The 27,637-nt window shown below is 38.1% G+C and overlaps 4 protein-coding genes across 13 annotated transcripts; 1 reads left to right on the forward strand and 3 right to left on the reverse strand.

Annotated features, from left to right (window-relative positions):
• The first annotated feature begins 446 nt into the window (after window positions 1-446).
• dnajc8 (DnaJ (Hsp40) homolog, subfamily C, member 8) lies at window positions 447-2,942 on the forward strand. The gene is made up of 9 exons (XM_055053778.1): window positions 447-553; window positions 901-1,002; window positions 1,392-1,448; window positions 1,613-1,679; window positions 1,863-1,957; window positions 2,047-2,118; window positions 2,211-2,302; window positions 2,417-2,492; window positions 2,578-2,942. Exons 1-9 carry the CDS (start codon window positions 482-484, stop codon window positions 2,695-2,697), a joined length of 753 nt encoding a protein of 250 aa, XP_054909753.1. The 5' UTR covers window positions 447-481; the 3' UTR covers window positions 2,698-2,942.
• A 191-nt stretch (window positions 2,943-3,133) lies between these two features.
• On the reverse strand, window positions 3,134-4,540 carry si:ch211-81a5.8 (uncharacterized protein LOC560648 homolog). 2 transcript variants are annotated; one of them, XM_055053779.1, is made up of 4 exons: window positions 4,429-4,540; window positions 4,004-4,298; window positions 3,675-3,762; window positions 3,134-3,598 (listed from the first exon to the last, which is right to left on the reverse strand). In XM_055053779.1, the coding sequence occupies exons 2-4, from the start codon at window positions 4,228-4,230 to the stop codon at window positions 3,443-3,445; spliced, it is 471 nt and encodes a 156-aa protein (XP_054909754.1). In that variant the 5' UTR covers window positions 4,231-4,298; window positions 4,429-4,540; the 3' UTR covers window positions 3,134-3,442. The 2 variants fall into 2 exon arrangements, with proteins under 2 accessions (XP_054909754.1, XP_054909755.1); XM_055053780.1 differs by having other exon boundaries at window positions 4,004-4,294; window positions 4,429-4,536.
• A 709-nt stretch (window positions 4,541-5,249) lies between these two features.
• On the reverse strand, window positions 5,250-16,546 carry clk2a (CDC-like kinase 2a). Of its 6 annotated transcripts, none has more exons than XR_008607591.1 (14): window positions 16,371-16,546; window positions 14,309-14,496; window positions 13,318-13,630; window positions 12,158-12,248; window positions 11,343-11,409; window positions 10,937-11,053; window positions 10,529-10,695; window positions 9,584-9,690; window positions 9,243-9,372; window positions 8,744-8,826; window positions 8,445-8,524; window positions 7,760-7,850; window positions 7,014-7,645; window positions 5,250-6,028 (listed from the first exon to the last, which is right to left on the reverse strand). XR_008607591.1 is itself a non-coding variant. In XM_055053774.1 (13 exons), the coding sequence occupies exons 2-13, from the start codon at window positions 14,494-14,496 to the stop codon at window positions 7,457-7,459; spliced, it is 1,611 nt and encodes a 536-aa protein (XP_054909749.1). In that variant the 5' UTR covers window positions 16,371-16,546; the 3' UTR covers window positions 6,335-7,456. The 6 variants fall into 6 exon arrangements, 4 of the variants coding, with proteins under 4 accessions (XP_054909749.1, XP_054909748.1, XP_054909751.1 ...); XR_008607590.1 differs by having other exon boundaries at window positions 5,250-6,031; XM_055053774.1 differs by lacking the exon at window positions 5,250-6,028 and having other exon boundaries at window positions 6,335-7,645; window positions 9,596-9,690.
• A 1,235-nt stretch (window positions 16,547-17,781) lies between these two features.
• On the reverse strand, window positions 17,782-23,752 carry LOC129375195 (histone-lysine N-methyltransferase SETDB1-A-like). 4 transcript variants are annotated; one of them, XM_055054118.1, is made up of 10 exons: window positions 23,613-23,752; window positions 22,652-22,835; window positions 21,836-21,945; window positions 20,809-21,720; window positions 20,350-20,496; window positions 19,747-19,948; window positions 19,571-19,644; window positions 18,491-18,681; window positions 18,286-18,408; window positions 17,782-18,186 (listed from the first exon to the last, which is right to left on the reverse strand). In XM_055054118.1, the coding sequence occupies exons 2-9, from the start codon at window positions 22,819-22,821 to the stop codon at window positions 18,292-18,294; spliced, it is 1,923 nt and encodes a 640-aa protein (XP_054910093.1). In that variant the 5' UTR covers window positions 22,822-22,835; window positions 23,613-23,752; the 3' UTR covers window positions 17,782-18,186; window positions 18,286-18,291. The 4 variants fall into 4 exon arrangements, with proteins under 4 accessions (XP_054910093.1, XP_054910094.1, XP_054910095.1 ...); XM_055054119.1 differs by lacking the exon at window positions 23,613-23,752 and adding an exon at window positions 23,065-23,334; XM_055054120.1 differs by lacking the exon at window positions 23,613-23,752 and adding an exon at window positions 22,332-22,483 and having other exon boundaries at window positions 22,652-22,739.
• Between the last annotated feature and the right edge of the window lie 3,885 nt (window positions 23,753-27,637).

Here is a 27,637-nt window from a genome sequence, read left to right on the forward strand (position 1 = left end):
CCCCTTCAGTCAGAGGTGACTTCCTGCAAGACTGACTGCTACAGGAGAGCCTTCCTTCCCAAAGCTCTTTGAACAAACCTTGACAACTTAAGTAACATTCAATGCCCCTTTGGGTTTCAGAGTTTTTAGTTGTTTGAGTTGACTCTGTAAAAATGATGAGCTTTATAATCAGTATTCTCACAGAGCAACTGAAACGTCTGGCGAAACCAACAGCCACTTTTGAATTTTACCATTTTCAGGCGTGAAACGTAAATATTTTGTTACGCCAATGTGCAACTTTGTTTTGGAGTGGGATATGTTCAGCAGAATAGTATCAGAAGTTCAGATGCGACCCGCGATTCACTGTAAATCACAGGAAAAACCTGAACGTCGAACTGCGCCGTCCCCGTGTCATCTGACGTCATCGGACATTCGACGCCTCGCCCCTGGAAGGGTTTGCGAGTCACGTGACCCGGTACGTCACATGTAAACCTAAGCGAAAATGGCGGCCGCTGGAGGAGAATCTTCCTCTCAGAGTGTGTCGGAGGAATTATTTCAAAACTTTTACACCGAGGTATGAAATATTGAAACATTTTCAGTGCTTTTGAGAAGCGTGCTGCTTCGTTTGATTCTCTTCCAAAAGCCTTTGTCGGTAACTCGATAGTTCAGGTCATATCAGGCCTAGTAGGTGTGAGCATCAGCTAACGACTATAGCTAGCCTTTACTGATGGATTGTTTAATCTGAAAACTATTGTGCTACACGTTTGTATTATTTCGTACATTTTCAAAGTAGAGTCGTCATTTAAGGTTTCACTTTAGTTCTGTGTTATAAGACTTTTCTCCATAGCGAACATGAACATGGTGATTTTTTAAAAAAAAATAAATCATGATGGTTTGTGTTGTGCATATGTTCTTCGACAGGTGAAGCAGATTGAGAAGAGGGACTCTGTATTAACGTCTAAGCAGCAGATTGACAGGTTGCTAAGACCTGGATCCTCGTACTTCAACCTCAACCCTTTTGAGGTAACAGAGATATTTTCTTGTGTGATATTTTAATGTTTTAAAGCATGTGATTTGTATTGTTTGATTTATGTCAAACATTATCTTTGAGTCTAAAGAGTTTTGATTTGTTGGAAACAATATGACTGTGTTGGATCACTTTTGAAGCCAACAATTTATTGAAAGGTTCAGTAAATGTGGTTCCTTTCTTGGAGTTTGAAAATGATCTTAAATGACTATTTGTACATTTAGAGTTTGCAGAGCTGATTTTGAATTCCTAATTTTCTTGGGTCTTATTCTAACCTTAAATCCAACCTCAACTTTATTCGCCTTTTGGCTTTTTTTTGTTTGTTTTGTTTTTGCTATTTTACCAAATGCATTGTAAATGTGATTAGCTATTGATTTTATTTCAGGTATTGCAGATTGATCCAGAAGCAACAGACGAAGAGCTGAAGAAAAGATTTAGGGCGGTAAGAAAAGATTAGTGTTTTTTTTTTATTTGTAAATTTGAAATGGAGTGAACTTGTACAGCACTTTTCCAGTCATACTGACCCCTAGAAGTACTTGACACCAGATGGACAATCAGACTGCGGATGGATGTTTTAACCTCCATCTCCCTCTTTTTATTGCATAGTTATCCATTTTGGTCCATCCAGACAAAAATCAGGATGACCCAGAAAGAGCACAGAAAGCCTTTGAAGGTACAAATACTCCTGTAAAGATATTACTTGATAAAGATTGTAGCATTATTCTGCTTTATTCTGCTGTTTGCTTTAAACAGGTTAAAGAAAACTCAGCTGTCTCATTAGCATGTGTCTGTAAAAAGCAACAATTTTGATCAGTGAAGCAGCTGACCCACACAGCTATATCTTACTGCTTCCCAGTTGTGGACAAATCATACAAACTCTTACTGGATCCTGAGCAGAAGAAGCGAGCAGTTGATGTGATCCAAGCAGGAAAAGAATATGTGGAGCATATGGTGAGTGGCGTCTGTCAGCTTACCTACAGACACATTCCATCACATTCCTTTTTGCATCTGTTCTGTAAGAGATTGTCTGTCGTTTACAGGTAAAGCAGAAAAAGAAGCAACTAAAGAAAGATGGGAAACCGCAGGATGTAGAGGAAGACGACCCTGACATGGTAAGTCAGTCATCCTCTAATGGAATATTGCCTGGCTGACTAATTATAAATATATATATAATTTGTTTTGCTTTTTTGTTTGCTTCTTCCAGTTCAGACAAGCTGTGTACAAACAAACCATGAAGCTGTTTGCTGAGCTTGAAATAAAAAGGAAGGAAAGGGAAGCAAAGGAAATGCATGAAAGGTAAAGAGCCATGTACTTGGAACCTGGATGTTGTCAGGTGTAGGACTGCATAAAGATTTATTTAAATGATCCACTGGTGAGTTTTTATATTCTTAATACATCTTGTTTAACCAGAAAAAGGGCAAGAGAAGAAGAAATCGAGGCAGCGGAGAAGGCTAAGCGGGAAAGAGAATGGCAGAAGAACTTTGAGGTGCTGTGTTTATTAACCTTACTGGGAACATGAGTAATTATTATTTTTTTTGTATTTTCAATAATTTCATTTTAAAATTCTGCAGGAATCACGAGATGGACGTGTGGACAGCTGGAGGACCTTCCAAACCAAAGGAAAAAGCAAAGAGAAAAAGAACAGGTCCTTCCTCAAACCCCCAAAAGTTAAGATGGAGCAGAGGGAATGACGCTGGAAAACTGTCAAAATAAAGTCATTTTCTGTGAATCCCCACCTTATTGTCTGCAGTCAACACAGTCGCAATCTGATGCGTCACATGACAGGTTCCTTATCCCGACAAATGTAGTTTTGTACTTCATTTTCTATTGTACATACTTGTGATTAGTTAGAGCCGGTGCATCTTCCATTAATGTAACTCAAACAAAATGTCTTGGTTTTCAAACCCTAATAAAGCTTGATCTTCAGTCTACTTTACCAAGTTGGAAAATGTTTGATTTGGGAGCACAATTCATATCAAACAATATGGCTTAAGTATGTCAACTAATTTAGGATATCAGCATTTCAAGTGCTAAATGTACTTTTGGGGGGGGGAAGTAAAGTTTAAAGTATTTTAAAGTGTAGAGCCTAAATGTTTTTGTCTAAATAAAGATGCCAAACACTCCTGGTGTAGTCTTTACAGTTTATATTTAATTAGAAATACAAACAGTTATGATCTGGTACAGATTTTAAGCTACAAACCTAAAAAATCTTTGTTTGCATATATAAAAAAAATACTACATTTATAAACTTATTGTATGGTTGGCAAATGCATGAATACAGTCAAAAGACTTCAAGTGCACAAACATGTCAAACGACAAGCCGTTTTCCTTCCTTCCTTTACAAAACAAAATCAGTCACTTTAAACAGATTTCTGCAGCAGGATTCCTTGGTAAGGAATCTTCCCAGAGCTGCTGACTGTCCTTAGCAGATGCACGTCACATAACTTTGCACTGCTCTCCGCCTGCAGCAGAAGCAGAGACTGCAGGAGATCCGGCGGCGCCTCCGGTCAGCCCGTCCAGACTGAGGCCCTGAAAGGCTCCGAAGAACGAGTCATCCTTTGCTGGTGCTGGTTTCCTGGCTGCAGGGGTGTGCTGTTGGTAGAAAACAATCACAATCAGGATTATAATCTATTAAGCAAAAACCAAAAAAAAGCAATTCTTTATTTACCCTTGGAAGGCAGTGGTGGCTCCTGAAGTGAGTGCTCCGTACATTTCTCTCAGCGTTCTTCTTGGCCAGCATGGCCTGCTGACGTTTCCTTTGGCAAACAGCACAGAGCCACATTAGGCGCAGCACATGGACAAGCAGCTTATTCAGGTACTGTACAGCCTTATCCTCATTAAGCTCAGTCTGCCTGGCAAAGAGTCTTAGCCAGGTAACAAGACAGTAATGTATGGCTTATTTACACCGTCTAAAAATAGAAGATTCTAAAGATAAATATTCAGAGATAAAGAAAACATTTTCTGTCCCTTCAACATAGGCCAAACTTTTTGCCGTACCTCTCCTTCTTCAGTTCCTCCTGGTAAACCCTGAGCCAGGAATCTGGAACCTTCTGGCTGCTGCAGGGAAGGCTTCTCCTCCGGCTGACGCTCTTCCTGCGGGTGAAGCTGAACCTGCGGACGGACTGGCTCCCCTGGCTTCTTCCTCTCTTCTTGGTGTTTTTGGTGCCAGACACACAGCTGGTGAACTGCTTCAGCGGAGCTCCCAGCGACATGAGGGAATCCATTTCCAAAGTCGTCGGCGTGTAGATTTAGCTCCAGATGGTCTCTAACCAGACCTCAAAGCAAAATCTACCTATGGGGAGATGAAAATGTTCAGGAATGAATCAATAAAACACACCCTAACACACAATCTATTCTAATTTAACAGTTTTATTTAAATATGATTTACATCAGATTACTTCAACGAAAATAAATCGACTGACCAGTGATGTATCCTGAACTGTTCACTTCAGGTCTGTTATATCTGTAAAAGCGTCATGTCCAGTGGATGAGCCGGTCCCTGTCGTTCTGCTTGTTCCTCCTCTCTGTCTGGACTCCGCGACGGTTCAGCTGATGACTTTGCTGCTCTTGAAGGATTGATAGGATTATCTGAAGACGCATAAGACGTTCATCTCATTAACAAGAGTCACAAACAAATCTGTGCCGGAAAAAGACCTGTGTGTTTACAGCTGCCAAGAAAACAAAAAACACCAACCTGGAAATCAATTTTGTATCTAAATGCTAACATTACTTTAGGAACTGTAATTTATTTCATCAATTTAGTTGAGGAAATTTAAGATAAAAAAGAAAAAAAAAATGTAATGACACAAAAGTGTGTCATTACAAGCCAGACAGATAAAACTTTTAAGACACTCAAGAACAGGAGGTGACGCTTTGATGACAGAGGAGGGATTGTCTTTTAACTCCAAAGACGTGCGTTTTCATTGACTTGAGGAATTAAGTGCCCACATCGTTACGCTGAGTGACTCATTTCATTCACAGGCTCATTGACTGAAGGAAATCTGTTGAACTCAAGTCTGGAAAGAAACGACGTTGTCCTCACCTCCACAAATCCTCGGCAAAAAGCCGTACAGTTCTGCTGGAGAGACAAATCTGGCGTTATTAAAACTTTAAAAGCTGAAGCTGCAAAAGTGAAAAGTGGACCTGCTCACGTTTTGTTGCGCTATAGTTTCCTGGGGGTTTACGGGACGAACGCAAAGGAGAGCAAAATTGTGATATTTCTTTCCAATAAAAACCTGAAAGGTCTAGCATGTATTTTTATTCAGAACGTCTCACGCTGAGATCAATAAAAATAAAAAACACTTTGCACAAGAATAACAGTGGAAGAAGTTGATCCAGTCAGATGAAACTGAAATACTTTTTTCACCTAAATACAACCAACCTAAATGCCCAATAGCTAAAAATCAAACACGGTAGTGGCAGTATCAGACTGTGGGGATACAACTCGGAAGACGGATGGAGCAAAATAAACAGGAAGACACAGAAAACAAAACGATGACACTAAATTATACAATGAAACGATTTCAATCAAAAGATACACGTCTGTTAGAATAAGATTCAGGAATAATGGGCAGATGACCAAAGTTGGTAGAGATGTAATCCTAAAAACTGGATCCATGAATTATTGACTCCTGGGAAACTGTGTGAAAAGGCATGCCACACATTTCAGTTTTATTTGTAAATTAAAACCACGGATCGTTTTCCTTCGACTTCACAACAATGCTCTACTTAATTTTGGTATCTTACATAAACTTTACATAAAAAGGCTCTAAAAGGTGCGGATATTTTTACAAAGCAATGTACTTTTAATGCAAAGCTAAGCTTAAAGTAATAAAAAAGAAAAAGAAGTGAACAAAGCCTGAAGGCGCCATCTTTAAATATTAAGTGAGTTATAGATAAAGAGAATGTGAGAGGTTAATAGAGCAACAGGAAGATTACCAACAGATGGACCAGGTGCGCCGCTTCCTCGACTTCTGCTGCTGCAGATCATCCACATTTCTTAATCCCTGGCTCATGACACGGCTGCTGAGTTTATTTTAGGAGAGGAATAAAACAGAAGTTATTTCCAGAAGGACTCAACAAGACACCACTGAAATAAGTTTATAATAAATACCAAAATATCTACAGGTACAGACTTTTTTTTTATTAGCTTTGGATCAATTTTGAATTTAAAATCACTAATTACTTGCACCGTTTTATGATTACGGATACTTGACTTTTTTTCCTCCCTCACGTTTAGAAAGCTGTCGATAAGCAGATGGACTCTGACACAGCATCTGAAGACTGAACATTCAAACCGCCAGAGGCTCAAACTGCTCAGAGCATCGGTAACCTTTGGCAAAGAAGACTTTAATTCTACACAATAATACATATATACAGCATTATACGCTTTCATTTCATACAAAAAAAAAACATGTCACATTCAGGAGGATAATGTGGACTGAGACCTATAATAGGAACTGGAAAATAAATACCACCGACCGGAGCTGTGTGCTTAACCCTAATGTAGAGACTTCTCATGTGAACCGTGGAAAAGGCAGTTTTGTTTTATATGAGAACGACCCCAAGAATGACGCTCAACTTAACCGTAGAGCTGAACATGAACGCATCACCCATCCCCATTCACATCAATATGCTGACACACACACATACACACAAAAAATAAAATAAACACTCGCACTTAGAAAAACAATGCATAACAAAACAAACAAATAAGGGGTAAATAAGTCAGGCTACAGAGAGGCCGATGTGAGGAGTGTCCAACGACCCACAACTGGGTCAGCTTTTGTAGAGGGCTTAATCTCTTTTTTTTTTTTCTTTTAGGCATAAAATATTAAAGAATGCAAAGCAATGGCTCGTTGACAATGTTAACAAAAACATGGGACGCATGTTTATTCTCCAGATTCCAAAGAAAGCGAATATTCTGTGTATAATATTTGCTCTTTTTAGAGAATCAGAAAGTTTGTGGCTGAGATATTGATTATACAGCTATCTATCTCCTGATTACCCTTTTCTCGGACTTCAGCACTGGGAGAGATTTCTGCTTCCGAACTGATTCGTGTTTGAGAGACGGAGAGTGTCGATGGTGTCATTTTCTTCGGACGGCGGGAAGAGAGGTGTTCCCCAGTCGACAGGAAGACAGAAGCTGCATAGAGGGCAGTTTGGAGATTTCTCACCTTCAATTTTATTCAACCTTGTTTCTTGGGCTGTGATCACTAGAAAAGATTCAACTCTTCTCCAGTTTTGTACTGCTTATTTTGGTCTCTCTGCTGCAAAAAAATAAAATAAAACATGCCACTTGTGCCGACGGGAAGGACAAGGGAAGGTCGTGCTGGAGGAGCAGGAAGTCAAGGTGTCCATGCTGTTATCTCTCACAGAACCTCCTGTCCAAGGTGACTGAACAGTTCAGCTCCTGATCTCCCCTGTCAGTCAGTCTGTGAAGAGCAAAGGTCACCGGCTGATGTCGCGGTTGCCCTCCCAGTTCTTGCTGCCGGCCGCCTCGCCGGTGCCACTGTTCTCGAAGAAAGGATGCTTGAGGGAGTCTGACAGAGTCAGCCTCTTGGACGGCTCGTACTCCAGCATGCTTTCAATCAGGTCAAACAACTGGTGGTGCTCCTCTGCTTCGGACAGCAGGTACCGCTGATGAGAAAGCAGAGAAACAGACGGGGGAACAGTGAAAGTAGGCCGCTACAACACCAAACGTCCCCCGTTAATTCAACGCTGCGCACCCGTTTTTGCAAATACCCCACCTACCCGCAATGGTTTGCAGTTTTCTCTGACATATTTTCCCGCCGACGAGCTCTCGTCCCAATCTAGTCGTCCGCGATAGAAATACTTCTGTTTCCTGAGGGATGAATGAACGTGGGCAGCTTTAGGAATGTAGACAACACACTACATGTACCAGGAACATTAAAGGGGCAGCATTTTTCAGACACATTGTGGTATAAAATGGCACCATCAAGTAGCTATGTGAACTTCAGTTACTACAAAAATGCTGTAGACAGCAAATATAACATTTGACATTGTAATTTAGCACCTTGAAATTGTGCCTCTGTTTCTTTAAAAGCCCTTGCTCTTTCTGAAACTCCGCTTTCAGAAAGCTATCATATCACTCCTCTATTAATACTTTAACAACGTTTTTACACCTGGTGGTTTACTAATTGCAAACCACCACCAGGAGTTTGCCAATTGCTGCTGGCTAGTCTGAAGGAGCTGAGTACTGCTCTGTGAGGCAAAAGCTCAGAAGCTTGGACACTGCAGCGTTGTGAACAGCTGGTTAGTTGGAGATTATAGGATTTCTCGAATATGCACGACAGAATCAAGGCAGCACGCCAGGTATGTTTTTAATAAGGGAATAACATTATGACATGATCAAAAATGCTGATTTCACAGAACACCGCCCCTTTAACGTCTCAAATAAACTGAACATTTTTCTCACCTGGTCTTACGAATCATCCTTGAGGGCACTGGACCCAGGATTCTTTCCATCATCGCCAAATGCTCTCTGTTGTCATGAGTCTGGAGGACAGAAGAAAAACAAATTATGAAATTTAAGGAAAATACTTTAATAGTTATGGTCTCGCAGAAGTTATGCATGTAATTGTCTTCTTTCAAATGTGACACTTGAAATTACACAAGAAATGCTTGGTACAATTTAGTTTTTTTCCAGTGCGACCCAAGGAAATAAAGTCATGAACATTGAAATTAATCAGTTTGCCAGAACGATTAAACGTTTACCTGAAACAAGGTGAAGCCCAAGTAGTATTCAAACAGGATGCAGCCGATGCTCCAGACATCACAGGGGTGACTCCAGCCTAGTTCTAAAGTAAATCAATAGAAGGTATTTAAATTAAAGGCAGGTGTCATAAAATGAGTAATTATGCAGGTAGACAGTAAATACATAACTCAACATTTTATCTGCAAGCAGTAAAATCTGTGAAAGAAGTAAATCCTCTAAACTTTAAAAAGTAGACCTTATAAAACCCACCACAAAATATCAATATAATCACCATGACGCCTCATTATTTAAGGTTCTCACTTTACTTTCAACACAGAAACTATGATTGAGGGCGTAAAGGGGATGTTAAGTGATTCTTATATTATTAAGAAAAATCTTTGTTTTTACTTCAAACATGGAAACAACTCAGTTGCACATCTGTGCATTTCCAAAAGCATTCCCCTTGAGTATGTGTCTCATATAAATACATAAACACAGTCATCTATTGCATCAACTCACCTAATATCACCTCGGGGGCACGGTAATGCCTCGTCGACACGATGGTGCTGTGGTGCTCGTGGTCAAAAGTGGCACTGCCAAAGTCCACGACTCGTACTGCTGTGCTTTTGACGGTTCGCTCCTCTCGTTTCTGCGAAACGCGACGATTAATAAATAAGTAGATGCAACATCTACTTATCTTTAAATTTATATGATCCCAAGCATCACATAAAGTCACAGATTAAGGTCCATGTTATAAAGATGTAGCCTTAGGAAGAAGCAGTGGGGATAAAATGTCTAACAGAACCAAAACAAACCCATATAGGCCTGAAACATCTGAATAGAGCAGAAGCTTTACTCACTTGTTCTCTTACCTTCTCTACATTATACGTCATTGTGAAGTCAGAGTTGACAAACAGGATGTTTTCTGGCTTCAGATCTGTGTGTGTCAGTTTATTATCATGAAGAACTACAGAAAAAGGGGGGGGAAAAGAACGGCTTATTTAGTATCTCAAACATAAAAAGCATTATAAAGTTAGCATTTTATACAACAAACCCTCCCTTTCTTCTTACGCGAGAAATCTATTTGTATAGTTTATATTAAATCATTTACCTCTTTTTTAAAACACCAACGTCAAAAAACACTCGCTGATAAACATACTCAGAGTAAAGCATAAACATTTACATGCATAAAAAAATATATATTAAAAACTCCAAAATGTAAACCGTTGCCCTTTAATCAGTTAATAATTATGGTTCATTTAGATAAAGCATTTAGAAAATAGTTTCCCCAATTATTACCACTATATCTTATTTATCCACTTACATACAGAAAGAAACATTAATAATTGTTTGACTGACTTTTATGGGATTAAAAAAATTATAATTTAAGAAGATTACATTCATAATCCTCTTTTAAACAAAGTTCCTATACATTTTTCATTTAAAAAACTAAATCGTTTCCCTTTTTGGATAAACGTTTTTCAGATCTTTGAGCTAATAAATAATGAACTTAGTTGAGTTTTATTATGGCTGTGTCCTCTAAATCATGAAACACGTCACAGAGGAAGGCTTCTGGTGTTTTAGTGCTTTGTTTACTTCAAACAAAATCCAGTTTTAAAAATACACACATCTGAGTCTAAAGCTCAGATATTTGAAAAATAAATGTTTTGATATCCTAAAACATGGCAAAATAGAAAAGTATAATTTAGGGAAATACATGGCATCTAAAAAACAGGTCCAAGAAAATATTTTTTCCATATTTTCCAACCCTGGTCAAAGATTCTCATAACAAAAAAGTGACTTACATTTCACAGCAAGACAGAGCTGGTAGGCCATGTGTCTGACTTGACCAATTGAGTAGGGTAGGTAGTTGTTTTCCTTTAGGAAGTCGAAAGTGCTCAGAGCTAGCAGCTCAAAGGAGATACACATATGACCGTGGTAGTCAAACCAGTCATACATCTGTACACACAAGCTGCAAAGCAAAGAGAACAAAACGAAAGATGCATTAGTTACACACTACAAAACGAAGCAGTTTTAAAAAGGTTGACAATTACACATCGTCAAAGTAGTTTCCATTAAAGATGGCCGACTTCTGTCAAGTTTATTAAATCTACCGGTAATCAAATGATAATGGCTTTATCATTGCGCTTGCTGTTTCATTAGACTTTAGATAAATTTGTGTAAAAAAGCATATTTCCTTGAAGAACACTTACAATCTGTTATCAGGATCTTTTTCATTTATCTTCTCTAAAACGTTAATCTCAAGTCGAGCTGCTTCCTTGTACTTCTCAACATTCTTGATGATTTTCAGAGCAATATGGGCTCCTCCCCTGTAAGAAAAAAAGACATTAATAATAATCACAATGAGCATTATTTAACTGGCTCCCAAATGTTCTCTGTGCGATTCTTATCAAAATCTCCAGATCATTTGTTGGTACTTTAGTGCATTATTGTAAAGTAGAAGGAAAAAGATGTGCACTTTCTAGACTTTTAAAGAGTCATCGCTGTGAAACATTTTTACATTTATGGTCTTTCCTAAATTGCCTTACAAAACTAAAACTGAATAAATAACATAGTGACTAAAAGCTGTTTTACTTCCTAATTACAGAAAAAACCCACCTGCGATGGTCAATGCAGCGCATCACCCTCCCAAAGGTGCCTTCCCCCAAAGTGCTGACAACCTCGTCTGCAACACAATGAAGGTAGAAAAGGAAAAGACACGGGGAAGTGGAAAAAGAGAGAGCGACAGTATTAGACATGTGGACAAAGGGAGGGAAACGTCATGTTAAAGAGCAGACAGGCGAATCTGTGCTAGCGCCCATCCCCTTCCTACAAGAGCTGCCTGTTTAAAATACCCAACATCTGTTTTATGTAACAGGAACTTTAGTCACCAATTTGCAGCTACTGAAGGTTATAGGACATCGTTTTTTAGATTATGCTGTCTTCTGTTAAAAAAAGGCTAACACTTAAAATAAGATCAAAATACACTTCTGAAAGTATTTCTGAACAAAACTACTTCTACAAAACTATTTGAATGTGTTATTTCTAAATACAGATGTCCATTTAAGTTCTTCACTATAACAAAAACAAACAAAAACGTTGCAGTGAGGAAGAAAAGCTGACTTATGTTACAGATCTAGACTCCGTAACTTATTATAAGCTAAATCAAAACAGAAACAAAACAGCTACAAATTGGATTCAATGTTTAGGGAAATCAAATAACCTGTGAAACACAAAAAGATGCTCCACAGTTTAAAATCCTTCTATAAATCCCCCTAAAAATTCATCAACAATTTGCAGTCCACCCTGCTACTTCAGCTAGAGCGGAGAGCATTCTAGCAAGGCATCATCATCAGGCACTTCCATGTCATGTAAATGCTCTATGATAATACTCATATGCAGAAGGGTTACGATAGAGTAGTGGCAGTGAGTACATCTCTCTTGCAGGACGTCCCCACTCCGACAGATCAGGTGCCCTTCCTCGTCGTCCCTCACACTCAGTGCTCGTGTCCGACTGGCGCTCCGCTGTTTTCACACCCGAACCGCCATCAGCAGGTCAGAGCACGGGCGCAGGGGCATTTCAGAGGCAGCCGTGGCATCAGGCGGCACAGGTGGATGAGGAGGGAGGAAAAGGGTGGTGGTGGTCGTGGTAGTTGATGTGGTTGTAGGTGGGTTTCGTGGTCATGGGGCGATTCACGTTTGACACCACGTGTAGGAGTAATATAAAAACGATAGGGATATAGTGCAAGGGAACAAGTCAAAGATCACATGTTGTCCTCTGCTCCTCTTCCCCCCTCTAAGTTTAAACCAGAGTTGCTTACAAACAAGGAAGCAACCTGAAAATCTATTCATCAACTCAAAACACCAGATAAAACAGCGATAAAAACCCAATGCATAACATCTGGGGCACATTTCAGATTAAACAGCATGGAAATGTGGGAAACATTTTTAAAACAGTCCCAACATTTCACTAGAGCAGATTCTATCCCCCAACTCAAACTACATTCTTATCATCAGGTCTGATTTATCCACAAAAGAAAAAAACCAGCAATAGCAATAAATTCAACTATTAAAATCAAAATTTCACATTGTCCTTGGCAGAACATTTTCATTTTTTTTACAGGATTTGTTTAATTAAATTCTAATAATTACCAAAAAATGTTATCTTAATATTCCCAAAAGCAACAAGAATAAGAAAACCTAGTTTTAACATTTTATAGACATTCTAAATATTTAGCATCAATAAAATAATAAGGATGGAGTAGTCAGAGAATAAAATCTGAGTTCAAAGTGTGTATGGATGTGAAAGAGAAATTGAACTATTCCTCACAAAAATTTAACCAAAAATGAAAATGCTCTTCCAAAAAAAAAGAAAAGAAAAAGGAGAAAAGAAATAAACAGAGTAACCTGTATTAGCAAAAACCAAGTAAATAAAACAAATACTGACAGCTCAAAACAAATCATAAAGAATGTAATACTTACCAAGTCCATGTGCTGTCAAGAGAAAATGGTTAGAGAAAGACAGACAGAGACAGAGCAGAAAGAAACGAGAGCTAGAAGGAAAGGTTGACGAGTTAAAGCGAGTCGTACTCACCGAGGACGAGGGGCTATAGGACCTGGTTCTACGCCGCCTTCGTTTGTGCTTACGCCTGCTGCCCTTCCGCCGGTACGAGTCGTCCCGCTCACGCTCTCTCTCACGGCCGTGTCGGTAGTCGTACATGTTCGGGGAGAAATCTCGAGGATAATAGTTTTCGGCTGCTCCGTGCGGCTCCCTGTCCCTGTCCCGCTCACGGCTCTGGTCCAATCGTCTGTATCCCTCATAGTATCTTCTGTCGAACGGCCGGTGTTCTGTTGAGCGATTGTCATAGCTGCGGCTGCACAGAGACACACAGACAAAATGCTGTGTTCTAAAAACAGAAGAAAAAGAAACAGAGGCTCATGCTATTAAAGACAAGATTCACCAATCAGAGATGTCGCAGCTTATTTGCAATTACCAATTAAGTAACACCTTCCAGATTACAATTCTGTTCGATTTCAAAATCTCTCCAGGAACCAACATGAGATTATTTGATTTTCTTTATAATCAAATAAAGTTTTCACACATGTAACATGGTTAAAAGATCCATGTAAGTTTTTTTGTTTTTTTTTACTTTAACAAAAGCCGGTCATAATTAATTATTTAGTTTTGAAATATTCCTAAAAATCCAGACTCTTCAAAGGACAAAACAAAATAACTTTGTTGTAAAGCATGCATCTTCCTAGTTTAAAAGTAGGTAGGAGTGAAGGAACATTTGACATGCCAGCATTAGCATGGCTTCCCTTCCAGCAGCTCTTACACATTTTGCAGTTCCTCAAACATTTTTAATCACCCACTGAAACTGAAAGTAGTTTAGTTCTGTTCTCACAAGGAGTCTTGTTATCACCCTGACACGCTGCTGATCAAAATTAAGATTGCGTTTCTAATTTCCGACCGCCCGATCACATTCAGGGCCGGTCAAAGTTGAAGCCGAGCAATTCTGGCCATTGTCTAATTCCTCTTTCACAGCAGAAAATGGTGAACACAGTTTCCACTGTGCAGCTCATACCTCCTTGAGCGTAGATAGCTTCCTTCTTGTCGGTACCCTCGTCCCCTTCTGTCACGATCTCTGTCACTACTGGTGGAGTTAGTAGGTGTCCTTCTTTGTCGATATCTTCGTCCTCTGTCTCTGTATCTGTCTGGATAGCTGGTTCGACTATCTCTATCTGAAGATGTGTATCGTCTATTGTGAGGCATCTAGGGAGTTGATCGAAAGAAAAAAGTATTTTAAGGTTAAAAAAAATTCACTGATAACAATATCAAGCCAAGATTGCACTGAAATACGTTATTTAATATCAGCATCTAAGATCTAATATTAGATCATTGAGGGGTGCTGGACATTTTGCCCCTTTGTTACTTCCTACATTTACAGTTTTCGTGTATTCATATTCACATTTAATTAAAAAGAACTTGTGTCAGCTTTGAAAGCTGTTGATTTAGAGTAAACGTGTACGCGGGGTTCATTAGTTTTAATTTCAGGTTCATAATTTGTCAAATTGCATAAGAGTCACCTGGTTCGAAGTAGGTAGATATCTGGAAACAGGGTCATAATTAAAACTTGAATTTTCCCATTTAGGGACAACATAGGCTATTTCTATTCTCAAACAAAAAATCTTCAGAAAACAAATGTATAATTACATCTATAACTAATTAAATTACTGTAAAAACAAGAAGAATAAACTAACATCCCATTTAATACATTGGTTACAAGACGGCTATGGGTGGGAATCAACTGACCCACAGTCCCGATTAACAAATCCAATCCAGCCAAAACTATAATGTTTTCACAAATATGCAAAACAGAATTTGTAATTGTGTATCACTATTCATTTATTTACAATACATGTACATGTTACATTTCTAAATAGAAAGTAGGCCACTCAGTCCTGGCCTCTCATCGCTCATGTATGGTAACAATGTCATTGCAATATCACAGTTGCAAATGACTGCTTGCATCCAATATTTGGTACAATATTTCAGATGCCACGAAGAAAATATCTGCTTGCCAATGACATTTGGCTGCTTTCAACGTGTTGTATTCCCAAATTTGAACACAAGGCTTATAAAGAGTGGAGAGAACATTATAAGAGCTGCAAATGTGTTTCTGCTGCAGCACTGTCACCACCGATATTTAATAATGATCAAAATGTCATGTTTTCCTAATATTGTGCACCACTAACTGATCACTGGATAAATATTCTGTGATCATACTATTATTGATAAGGTTTTGGTTTGCCACCCCAATTTGGCTTTAGGACCCCATTGGAGAACTTTATAATCTGCGGCCCTGACAGGTTGCAGATTATAAAATTAAAGAAACCGGATGGAAAACTATCATTACACACTTTGTTTATTGTTTAGAGTAACTCTACTCTAAACAATAAGTGCATTTTGAAAATTTAGTGTGTAGAATACCCTAAATATTATTTTTGTCTTGTGCAAAAATCACATTTCACAGCAAACCCGTCTGCACCGCAACCTTTTACTAAGTTGAAGCAGAGCCTTGGAGCAAAAATAGCAGCAAGCTGGAGAGGCATGTTGAAGCTGGACTCGCAAATATGTGGACACATGCAAAAATGCATGTACATATGACCCCCCTGCATGTTTTAAATAAAAACAATTTTTGAAAACTTCATAGCTTCATACAAGTGTAAAGAGGAACAAGTGTAAAGAGGAAACATATCCCCAATGTATCGACTGGGTAGTTTAACACATATTTATGTGGACATCTTTTAATAAAATAGGGATTCATTTTCGAATCCCTGGCTCATAAAATAACAAGAGCTTACAGCCTCTGTGTTTGCCGTACCACACTCTAACCACTACATTTCGCTTCAAATTTTTTATTATAAAAAATCAATTTGATGCTAATACTATCAACAAAGAACCATAATATAAAACATAATCTGGCTATAGAGCGAAGCAGCAGCCGAGGTTCTACGCTAGCCACTAGCTAATGTAAATAATTTCACCGCCATCTTAGCTCCACAGCAACTAATGCTAGCGGATGTGCTAGCGGCGGTTTAACTGGCGTGAAACAGGTTAGAAGAAGATTAAAAATAGTTATTAACCGTTTTCGCGGCGAGGCCCGTGCGTTTGTCCCATAAAAAATCCGTGGTGGCGTTTGGGTTTCTCCACTATCTTGTTGCTGGCCCGATGTTAAGCGCTACTTTGCTATCGCGTAGCCAACGTTCAGTCCAGCAAAGCAAGTTCTGGTTCAAACTGGTAAGGCTGTTACGCCTCCCTGCGCCCAGACGCAGTACTGTTAAACACGAATTTCAAATATAAGCTACTAATAAGGTTTGAAGGAAAAACATATCTAGATTTAGGTCGGATAGAGTGAAGAAAAATTATTCTTATTTGCAAAATGCCACAATAATGAGCACTAATATGTCAGAAATTTATTTATTAATGTATTCAAAATCAAAAGTTTGCATACAGTTCCACAATGTTTGGTTGCATTGTGTTTTTTTCTTTCACAAGCTTCTAACAATAGTTTTGCCAAAATTCTGCCCCATTCCTCCTCACAGAACTGGGGTAACTTTGCACCCAATCTTCAGTTTTCTGGCTTATATCTTGAGATATTTCTTTCTTTCTTCATGAAGGATCATTTTACGAAGCGCACCAGTCCCTCTTGCTTCAAAACAGCCACAACCCATGATGCTGCCACCCCCTTACCTCACTGTTTGTATGTTTATTCTCAAAATGTAACTGTAATTATGGCGAGGTGGTTCCCCTTTTGTCTAATCGGATCAAAGAACTGTCTTCCACTTGTCTATGGAGTCTCCCTCAAATAACTTGGCAAATTCTAGTCGAGTCTCGTTATGGGTTTTCTTCAACAGCAGCTTTCTCCACTACTCTCCCATAAAGCTATAAATGGTGAAGAACTCAAACAATAGATGTTGTACGCAGAGGATTGCAACTCTTTCAAGTATAATCGTAGGTATCCTTCTTGCAGTCAGTTATGTTCCTTACAGTGGTTAATGATGAATTTAACAGAACTACAGGGTATATTCAGTGCTTTAGAGATCGTTTTGTATTCATCCCTTAACTGTCTTACACTCATCAATAACCATTTGGAGTGTTCCTTAGTCTTTATGTTGCATTGATAGCCAGGAATACTCTTTGACCATTGAATGGACCTTCCACACATTAGGTGTTTTTATACAAGTCAGTTGGGACTCATTCTCTGCACTAGACTGATCTCCATTCCACTTAGTGTGAGACTCTTAGCATCAACTGGCTGGACCTCTATTGATTTTGGTCAGTCACTTTGAAAAGGGATGAATATTTACGAAAATCACTCATTCTATGTAAAATATTTTTCATTTAATCTTGATCACTTTGTAGAAATGTTCACTTTGACAATAAAGAAATTATTTCTTGTCAAAAATTGCAGATTTGGATTGAGTTGTTAAAGCAATAACAACAACAGCTAAAACATCCAACACTTTTTACGGACCTTGAAGAAAGTCTATATACTAGACAAAAAGCAAGACAATGTTTATTTAACAATACACACCACATAAGTATGTTAAAAACGCATTTGCAACTGAGTAGAAATAACTGTCTTTTGAAAAAATGACGAGTCGTTGGCTGTTTTAATGAGGTAGAATCTTCAGGATATTGATACTCTTCCAATCTATAAATGCAGCTGTCACTTCAAGAATGTGGTTTCAAAAATGTATGCAATATCAATTAAGCTTCCTCAATGGTCCAAACTCTCAGATGACTCAAGAAAAGCTTTAAGTGCAACAGCCAGAGTCACATAATGCCAGAGGAATTTGGAAAACCACTGCAGTATTTCCACCAGGAGCCAGCAGGAAGCATGCTGTTCACCTTCCCAGACATGGTTCTTCTCAACCTAATATGCTGATTTTCATGATCCTACAGAGCAAAACAAAGTGAGTAATAGAATTTGGATTATCATAACATATTATTGCGATCAATTCTTAAGTTTGAATGATCTAAAATGAATAATTTTACCATTGACTATTGAGGTTTCTTTGCTGATTCTGCAGCCTCCTTCTTCCACATGCTGTACCTCATACTGATCATAAGTTCCAGGCGTAGCGAGCCTCGGTAGATCCACTCCTTGTGTTTATCACTCTGAAGATGAAAATGAACAGAAACAGCTTGTACTCAAACGGGAAAAAAAGGATCAAAAGTGCTTAATAAACATCAAACTAACCTCAAAAATGACCTCAACCAAGCTGCAGTCAACAGCAGTGACCTCACACTTCTGCATGACACCTTCATAATCAGCCTTTATAATCTGTCCAACTTTGAACTGGGTCTGCGGTGGGTAAGGCCAGGTTCTCAGATAGTCTTTCATGAAGTCCCTGTGAATTTTATCAGGAATGTCATCTAAAGGGTCATCCACTGTCAGAAAGGGGGAAAAAACATTCACTGTTTTTGTGATAGTAAGACAACAGATACTGTGTACAAAAAAGTGAATAATTTGAGACATGATTTCAATATTTAGTTAAGATTTGGAAATGGTATAACAATATTTCATATTGTACTATAAAAGCAAAACTTTATCAAGTACTTTCATCTAGTTTCTAGAGCAAATATTATAAAATGTTGATTGCAGAAAATAAAATGCAGCCACATATTAAGTTGTTTCTGGACTCATATATAATATGGATATTTTTCTTAGTTGGGATGACAGCAGTAGATTTCTTTCATTGATATATGGAGCTTTTACACTCTTTCTAAAATGTAATTGTTGACGTATAATTAGATCAAAATTTTAAATCAAGTCTAAGTAGAAATGTGAATCTTTCACCGTCTAGTGAGTCAATTGGTAATTTGATTCAGAAACTATTTCTAATTCAGAAACCAATTTTTCTATTCAAACGGTCTGATTTATTTTACTAACAAGAGGAAAAGACAGGGTAAAACAAATAGAACATTTATTTAAAACAATTCTATGAGGTTCCGTAATTTTAAACAAAAATAGGCTTGTGCATAAAATTCTTCAACTTAAATTATCAGTATTAGCTTAGTCGCTTGTCTTTTTCTTAAATAAGAAAAATATCAAAGAATAATTCAAAGTAACACACGGTGGGCAAGACGATGTGAAGGATGCTCACAAATAGGAGCCGCAAACATGTTAGCATTTGTTAGCATTTTGAATTGATTCAAAATACTCAGGAGTGGGAATTACAATGCTGACTTTTTTTCTGCACCTACTCCTTCTAAAATTTAATTTAGTATCTTTTGCCAACAAGTTATTAAGTTGTTTAATTTGACCACACAAACTTACATGCTCTGTACACCGGACAAATTGAAAGCAAGCTAACATACGTGGGGGTGTGGTCGTCAATATACACCAGGAACCTAGAAAAGACCACACATTTTCATCAGATGGGTGAAGTAAATTATGTTCATTTTAAAGTAGAAGAAATTAGTTTTATATAAAGTTCAGTGAAAGATTCAAACCTCATGCGATTTCTTCGGCAAGGGAGCTCGGCCATTATGCCGGGCTTGTACACCACTTTCTCATTGGAAATCTTGACCACCACACGACAGCCTATAGAGAGCTCTTCCAACTTTGGCATGTTGTCAATGGCAAGGTGGTGACCGGACACAAGGATTTTACCCTTTTCCTCAAAAGTGACCTTGTATTTCACCTTTCCACCTTCTGAAACGAGAAGAAACACAGCAATGTCATGCCAAAGTTAGGCTTTATAATCAGAGTTGAATCAATAATTCAATAAAGCTAAGGTTTTCAGACTTTTTTTTGTTTGGGTGCACAAACCAAGGGAAGTTAAAATCACAAATATCCCTTAAGAGACTCAAAATAAAGCTGCTTTGGACAAACCTGTTTGGGAAATAAGAGTCAATTTCTTCTTCTGTAGAAAATAGGTCAGAAGAAGAAGTCCGACTCACACTTATGGAATCTTAAATTTAAATATTTAGTTTCCCACAACAGAGAAAATTATACTTTACTGTTGGAGCTAAGAGAACTCAGTTCCAACAGATCCGTTGTAAACAAGTGTTTTTAACAGAGGCTGGGCATACATAAAAACCAGAAAGTCTTACCTTTTGTTATTATTTCTGCAACTTTTCCTCGCTGCCAGCACAAATGTTGCTTTCTCGCCAGGACGTTCATGTTCACTTCGATTTTTCTTTTGGGGTCGCTTGGAGGAGCAACAGATTTTTTAGGGGACTTCTGGCTGGCAGAGGAGTCTGTAGTCAATGCAAAAAGCACAAAATGTTAGTAGTAAATCTATCAAATGAGAAGATTATGCGAATGTATATAAATGGTTACGTCTTCTACACTAACAATGTTGAAAGCAACCTACAAGATCCCGTGAAGGTTAAGGACTTCACGGGATCTAGAATTTGTTTTCTACATTTAGAAAACAAATGATAAACATATCATGTACAATTTTCTTCCTTAGTGTTATGCAATAATGCAGAGTGTGCAAAATAAACTATTTTATATCAGTAATAAATATAGAATATAGCAAAATAATGAGTGATCAGCTCCTGGCTTACTTTTTGTCTCTGCAGGTGGTGTGGGTGTTTTGACCACAGTCTCAGCACTGACTGTTTTGGACAACTGTACTCTGGACGGAGACGTTTTGGACATCTCTGTTGCTGACACCGGCGTTTTGGACGGCTCTGTTGTTGAGGGCGGTGTTTTGGACAGCTGTGTTGTTGACGATGTTTTGGACGGCTGTGTTGACGGCATTTTGGAGGATTCAGACGTAGTGCTTGTTGTGCTGGGCTGAGCCCTGGTCTCTGTGGTTTTGCCATGCGTTTCTGTCATTACTGTTGCACTGGTTTGGGGTGTCTTTTTTGTCTTGCTGGAGAGCCACATCGTTAGTTTTGTAGAGAAAGACCGAAATGCTGCAGCATGTTCTTTGCTGCTTTCATCGTCACTATCTGAAGTTGATGGTAAGCTCAACAATTCCGAGTCATCACACTCCTTGTAATTGGGCTTTTTGATGGTAGTAGTTGATCTCTTGCTCCTCCTGGTCTTTGGCAAAGACATTCTGCTTCTTTTGGAAGCCAGATTGAGCTTTTCATCTTTTTGTCCATTTTCATTTATTTTTCTCTTCTTCTTGGATCCAGTACTAAAATCTGAGAGTGAACAGGCTAATTCACTCGTCCTTTTGTCTGGTTCCCACTGCACATCTAACTCTGCAGAGCTTAAATTTTCCTCGTTATTGCCCCCTAAGGAAGACGAAAGAGGGGGTATAGCGGCAGAAATCTCAGAATTTCTAAGTTTACTCAGAACCACCACAGCTTCTTTGTCTAAAGCAACATCGGGACTTTTCTGAATAACAATTTCCTCCTGATATTCTTCAAGTTCTGACGTTGGCGACTGTGAAGTTGAGTCCCTGGAAGCTGGAGGTCTGCGAATACGATCCCCCGAAGAAACAAACACAAATGGTAAAGTACGCCCTAAAAAGCAAAAAAAAAAAAAAAAAAAAAAAAACAAGAAGAAAATCAGTGGGATTTAAATCCCAGTTTCAATCTCAACTGTTTCAATTTGTGAGGTGATTGATTTCTCTCTTACTGCAGGTTGTGGTTTCATCACTGTTCTCACTGTCGGAATCCAAGTCGGTGTACTCCCATCCCAACTGAGAGTACAGTTCTTTCACTGTGTTCTCAAATATCACAACAGACCTAAAATATAACAGAAAATAAAATAAACAAAATAAATAAGTGCAGGAAATTACACCCTGAATATAGTTTTTAGGAAGTGAAGAGTCTAGTTGGTCCAGATTATGTTTTCTATTGAATATTAAAATGTAGAGTATACATAAAATGTCTCAACACACTTAAAAGTTGATCATATTTGTTGATCACAACACCAGGAAACCACACCTAATGTGACGGTTTCTCCATCCCCTCCTCTCGAAGATTATAACGGTGCTTTCGGAGAGGAGCTACAAATTTCTAACTTGGCGGAAGAAAATATCCCTGATGAGAAAATAAGCTAGCTTTTTGAGGCTGGAGAAGTGTAAGTGTCCAGGACAAAGCATGTGTCCTGATGGGTTCAGTTACTTAACCTTGTGGGGGCATGTTTCATTCCTAATAGGAGGTTGCGGTTATCTTGAAGCGATCTGATTGGCTGCCAGGTCTTAGCATTGCGCTACACTGCTCCCTACGGCTTTGGCATGAATAAAACTTCAGAATCAGCCTTGTCACCAAGTTTGTGTCCCTAAAAAAGACATTTTAATTTGTTTCCCAAGATATAAGCCAACAACCAAAAACATTTTATGACTTATTCACAATGAAAAATGTTGTCGACGTCACTGTGAGAACCTGTGTTTTATGAGTGCAAGAATATGGCAGCAATATGAGGAAGGCATAGACTGACAACACTTACTGACAGAGCTTTAAAAATCTGGTTGCCTGTGCTTGTCGTCTTTCTAGTAGAGACTGCAGCAGCTGGTATTTCATGAGAGTGCCAGCAGTGCACACCCTGGCTTTGTGAACCTCATCTCTGATCCAGCATTGGAGCTCTTCTTTGCTGATCTCCATTTCTTTTCTCTCCATCCGCACTGCAACAACTCCAGGATCACAAGTACAGAACAGAAGTGAGATAAACAATGTTCCACACAGCTTCCCATTTCCCTCCCTGTCTATCTTACTGGGTTCAACACAAAGTTGTGTATAACTGTTAAACTGAGTTGTTCTTTAGAATTCTCATCATTTAACAAATTGAAATTGTAAAAGTACGGTATTTACTTGCATTCATCCTGATTTGACACATTTCTGTTACCTTTTTAAACTGTTTACCTTTGGGTGCATATAGATAGTCCTACTTGCCTTAACTTCATGATGTGACCCCTCAATTTCCCAACTGGAACACAATGAGTGATGTGTATATTATATTAACTTCCAAAAAAATGTAATTTGGGCTAAAATTTTAAGCATTATCTTTTTTTTTTTTTTAAGCTAATCCCCCAAATCTCTCCAACCAATCAAAGCGAGTCGATTGCTGTCGTATCACAAACGAGGGATGTTGTCGACGAAACAAAGAAAGCATTGCCTTCAATGTTCAGATTGTACTATAAAAGCAAATTCAGATTGTAAATAACCGTTTGACCATCTAACCGTTCATCTCTACGGAAACGTTCGATTGAGAAAAATCTTTTTTTCCCGTGGTCTTTACTTATTTGTGCCTGTTTACAGCAAACCGTTAAAGATGTTAGGAGCGTACAGCTTCTAACACCTCGCGAACCAAATTTTACATCTGACCTGAAACTATTTAAATCGCTACCCATACAAACCTATGTCTACGATTACGTCATGTTAATTAAGCTTCAGCAATGCACACATCTTACCAGTAAAACAGTTTTTCTACAAGTGAATTGTAACTTCTCCCTCCTCCTCCTCCTCCTCCTCTTTCTTCTTCTTCTACTTTATCCTCCTTCTTTTTCTTCGCTTTTGGATGGCAAGCGATGAGGTGGCGCCACCCATAGACATGAATACGGCGGGTATAGAATGTTCTTCTCCTTTTCTATAATGGCGGATCGCAAGCAACTTCCAGGTGCTTACCGCCACCTACTGTACACGAGTGTGTATGGAATTTTAGCGTTAGCAATAACAGCCTTAAAACTGCTATATTCGAGTTATTTTGCGAGGAGTACAATATAAATTTTCTTTTGGTCACTTTGGTCAGTAAAAATATTACAATCTCCTCCACAACACTTCCACTTTGATTAGCTTTTTCCCCCCTTATTTCTTATTTTAGTCTCAACTTAGCAAAACCATCAATTCCTCTGTGTTTGTCATATTTAGTTGTAGCTCCTTAATTTTTTTTATTAATTCATTTCTAGATATATTGGCATTTATTGCATCCTTGTTATTTTAGATCAAATTTTTAAGCATAGTGGATTATTTTTCAAAGAAGTTGGGATCAGGATTATTTCCAAAGTTTATCCTGCTGTTTTCATCCCCGAATAAATGCATGTTTGAGGTCCCCAACATACTATGTAAGCACTTGGTTGCTGCCTTATATATTAACCAATTTTATTTCATCTGTGGTTCATTGTTTGAGTAGCATGCTACATTTGGATGTGATTGGGTGTCCAATTTAAATAAAGTACAAGAACCTGAGTGGTTCAATATGTAGCCAGAACTATGACAGAAACTTGTTGATGTTTACAAAAACTCTGGGGTTTAAAGTGAAATTTAATGTTGCCAGGTTTATTTTTGAGCATTAAAGTAGACTGATTTGATCCTGAATGGATTGATCTGAAAATAAAGAAATTTAAATCTGAAAACATCTTTATTCCTAATTTTCACCCAGCTGAGTGAATCTCACCAGAATAGTATCATCAAACAGAAGATACCAAGAAGATACCGATTGAAACATGAAACAAGTTGTGTAAGAAACTAGTTTTATTGCCAGCCTTTGGAAATTGGGATGAGTAAACAAAAATGACCAAGAAATAAAATTACAAAATATTTAAAAAGAAGAGTCACAAATGGACATGCACACACACAAAAAAATATGACAACATAAGCAATTAACATTCGTAGTTCATTTAGGACAATTTGAGGGAAGATTGAGTAGATAATAAAAATGACTAAAACAAAAAGGGCGCAGGCTTTTTAGTTAAGTCAAATAAAATAAGTGTCAATCATATCTGAAAAGTGACTGTCAAATCATGTTAATATGGAATAAATATACTTTCAAAATAAATGTAATCACATTAAAAAAAACATTTAGGATATTAATATTTGAGTTGCTTGCACTTCTGTAATCTTTCAGAAAGAGGTATATATAGTATAACCCTAACCCTAATACAATCACCGCCTGACCAAAAAAAAGTTTGTCAACTGGATTTAACTAAGGATAATCACTGCATCTTTCTGCTGATAACATATCATTTAAGAGTGCTGATTTACTGAGTAGCTTGTTTGTATCCTCTGGCTGTGGACAATATGCTGATTTAAGAAGGGTCAAATCATTTGAATCAAGTGGAGAAAACAGCTAGAGATTACAGAAACTACTAAAACTGGGTCAAGAACTTATTGGAAAGAGAGAGAGGAAGCATCGTCTTTAAGAAGAAATGTCGTGAATGATTGGGGTTCTCCCTTAAACATCACTGAACTCAATCCAAATAAGAAAAAAACAGGGCAATGGTTCATAGTGCAAGTAAGCATATTTTCCCATGAAAACCCTCAAGGGATTGGGACAGAACAGCTGTACAATCATACAAAAATCAATAATCATTCAGAAAAATTGAAGAGAAAGGCTTCAATTTGCAATAGGGCAAGATTAGACTCTGGAGTGATGAATGGTCATAATCTGATGAGTTCAGATTTACCCTCTTGTGGTGTGATTGGTACATCAGAAGAGAGGCAGGTGAAGTAGTGCAGTCATTGTGTCCAGTGTATACTGTACAACCTATGAGCTGGAGTTGCTGGAGGGGGTCAGGTCAAAGTTGAGTAAAATTATGAGGTCAGCAGATTACTTGAATATACTGAATGACCAGATTATTCCACCAATGTTTTGTCTCTTCCCTCATGACACGAGGATATTACAAGATGACGAGGCCAAGACTCGTCAAGCTGAAATTGTGAAAGAGTTGTTCCAGGAGCATTGGATATTATTCTCACAAAGTTTGGACCTTTACCCCATTGGGAAGCATTGGCATGTTTTGGAGAAGGTCTTTTTTTCCGCAATGGTTGGACTCTCCATCATCAGCACAAGATATTGGTGAAAAATGAATGCAGCACTGAATGGAAATAAATCTTGTGACACTGCAGAAGCTTTTTGAAACAATGCAAGAGCAAACATCAAAGCTAAAGGTAGACCAACAAAACACTAACGTGTGCAACCTTTTTATTGGTGATTACCTTTTTTGGCCAGGTTCTTTATCTTAAATAGTAAAGAAAATAAATAAATCTACAACAAAATTTCAAGGAAATCTAACGTGTACAAAAGAATCTGTGTTAAAAGTTAATGCATGAGGGGTGGTTTTATTCTGATGGGGGTTTTCAGAAGCATGTCTCAAATCTTTTTTTGTTTTTTCTCACCATTTATGTAGTAATAGCAATTAGTGAAAATCTACAGAACTACAACTTAATTTGGCCTTCAGAGTAGCTTAAGATCAGTAGATAACTTCATAAAACATGTTTCAATTGCAAACAACTGGATGCAAAGCATGATGGCACTCTAGATCAACAGAGACATGTTCTGAAGGAAGAACCACAACTCTTTATCTGGCAATCCAATGTATTGACTCCAATTCATCTAGTGCAAAGTTTGGTGGAGAGTCAATTGTGTGGTTTTCTAATAAAGCTGCAAGATATAAACACATTTTGGACAACTTCATAATCCCAACTTTCTGGAAACGGTTTGGAGGTGGCCTCATCTTTTGGATTAAAGCATAGAAGTTGGACCTTGTTGCTCAACATCAGTGTTTGACCTCCCAAATGATTAATCATTCCCACAAACATGCTCCTATCTTCATGGAAAGACGTCCCAGAAGAGTTATTGCAGGTGGCAACATTCTAAACTGCATGGATTAAGAATAAGATGTCACTCAAGTTCATAAAGGTTTAAAATCAAATGAGCAAAACATTTGACAACATAGTATAGCACTGCAATTCTGTTTGTGACCACACAAGATATACCTAGAATGATTTGTAGTAGACTTAAGGATATATCTTTAATATTTCAAAAACATATTTGAAATGCTAGAATAAGGAAAGCTTAATATATTGAATGGAGACTTCCTGATTAATAGTTGGATAATAAGATGATTGGTTAACATGAAAAAAATCTTCCAGCCTTTAGAGAAACTAAGACTCAAATATCACATGGAAAAAGGTCAGAGTGTAATGACATCAACAGAGTAGGTAAACGGAAAGCAAGTTAGTCTGAAATGATACATATTGTTACTCCACAGGAAAAAAAAGATTTCCCGAGCTGTTGAAGAGAAGATTGAGTGAAACTGGTTCTACATAAAGTACCGAATCAAAAAAAAAAAAACTTGTTTGCTCCCTTTGCATCACAACAGTAGGCAATGTCTGGTCTCCAGTATGAAGGTACAATAATGTTTAAAAATGAAAAGCAAACAAAAATATGTTTGCAAAGATTTTTTAACTGCATCAAGCAGAGTAATGCAAAGCTTCCACACGTTGCTGCACACTGCCATTCAGCTTTCTGAAGGGCCATAAGGCTTTTCACTCCCTCACAGGACAAATTCAGCTGTTTTTGGAAATATTTACGTTACATTTTAAATTCATGCTGCCATGAAAAGATGAGATCTCTGGATGATCATATCATCAGAAATTGCTTTCAAAGTTCCAGGTACCTGGTTTCAGCTCTGAAAACATACTCTGGAATCTATGG

Source organism: Poeciliopsis prolifica, unplaced genomic scaffold, assembly GCF_027474105.1.
Source record: "Poeciliopsis prolifica strain line A6 unplaced genomic scaffold, Auburn_PproV2 SCAFFOLD038, whole genome shotgun sequence".
Taxonomy (NCBI): Eukaryota; Metazoa; Chordata; class Actinopteri; order Cyprinodontiformes; family Poeciliidae; genus Poeciliopsis; species Poeciliopsis prolifica.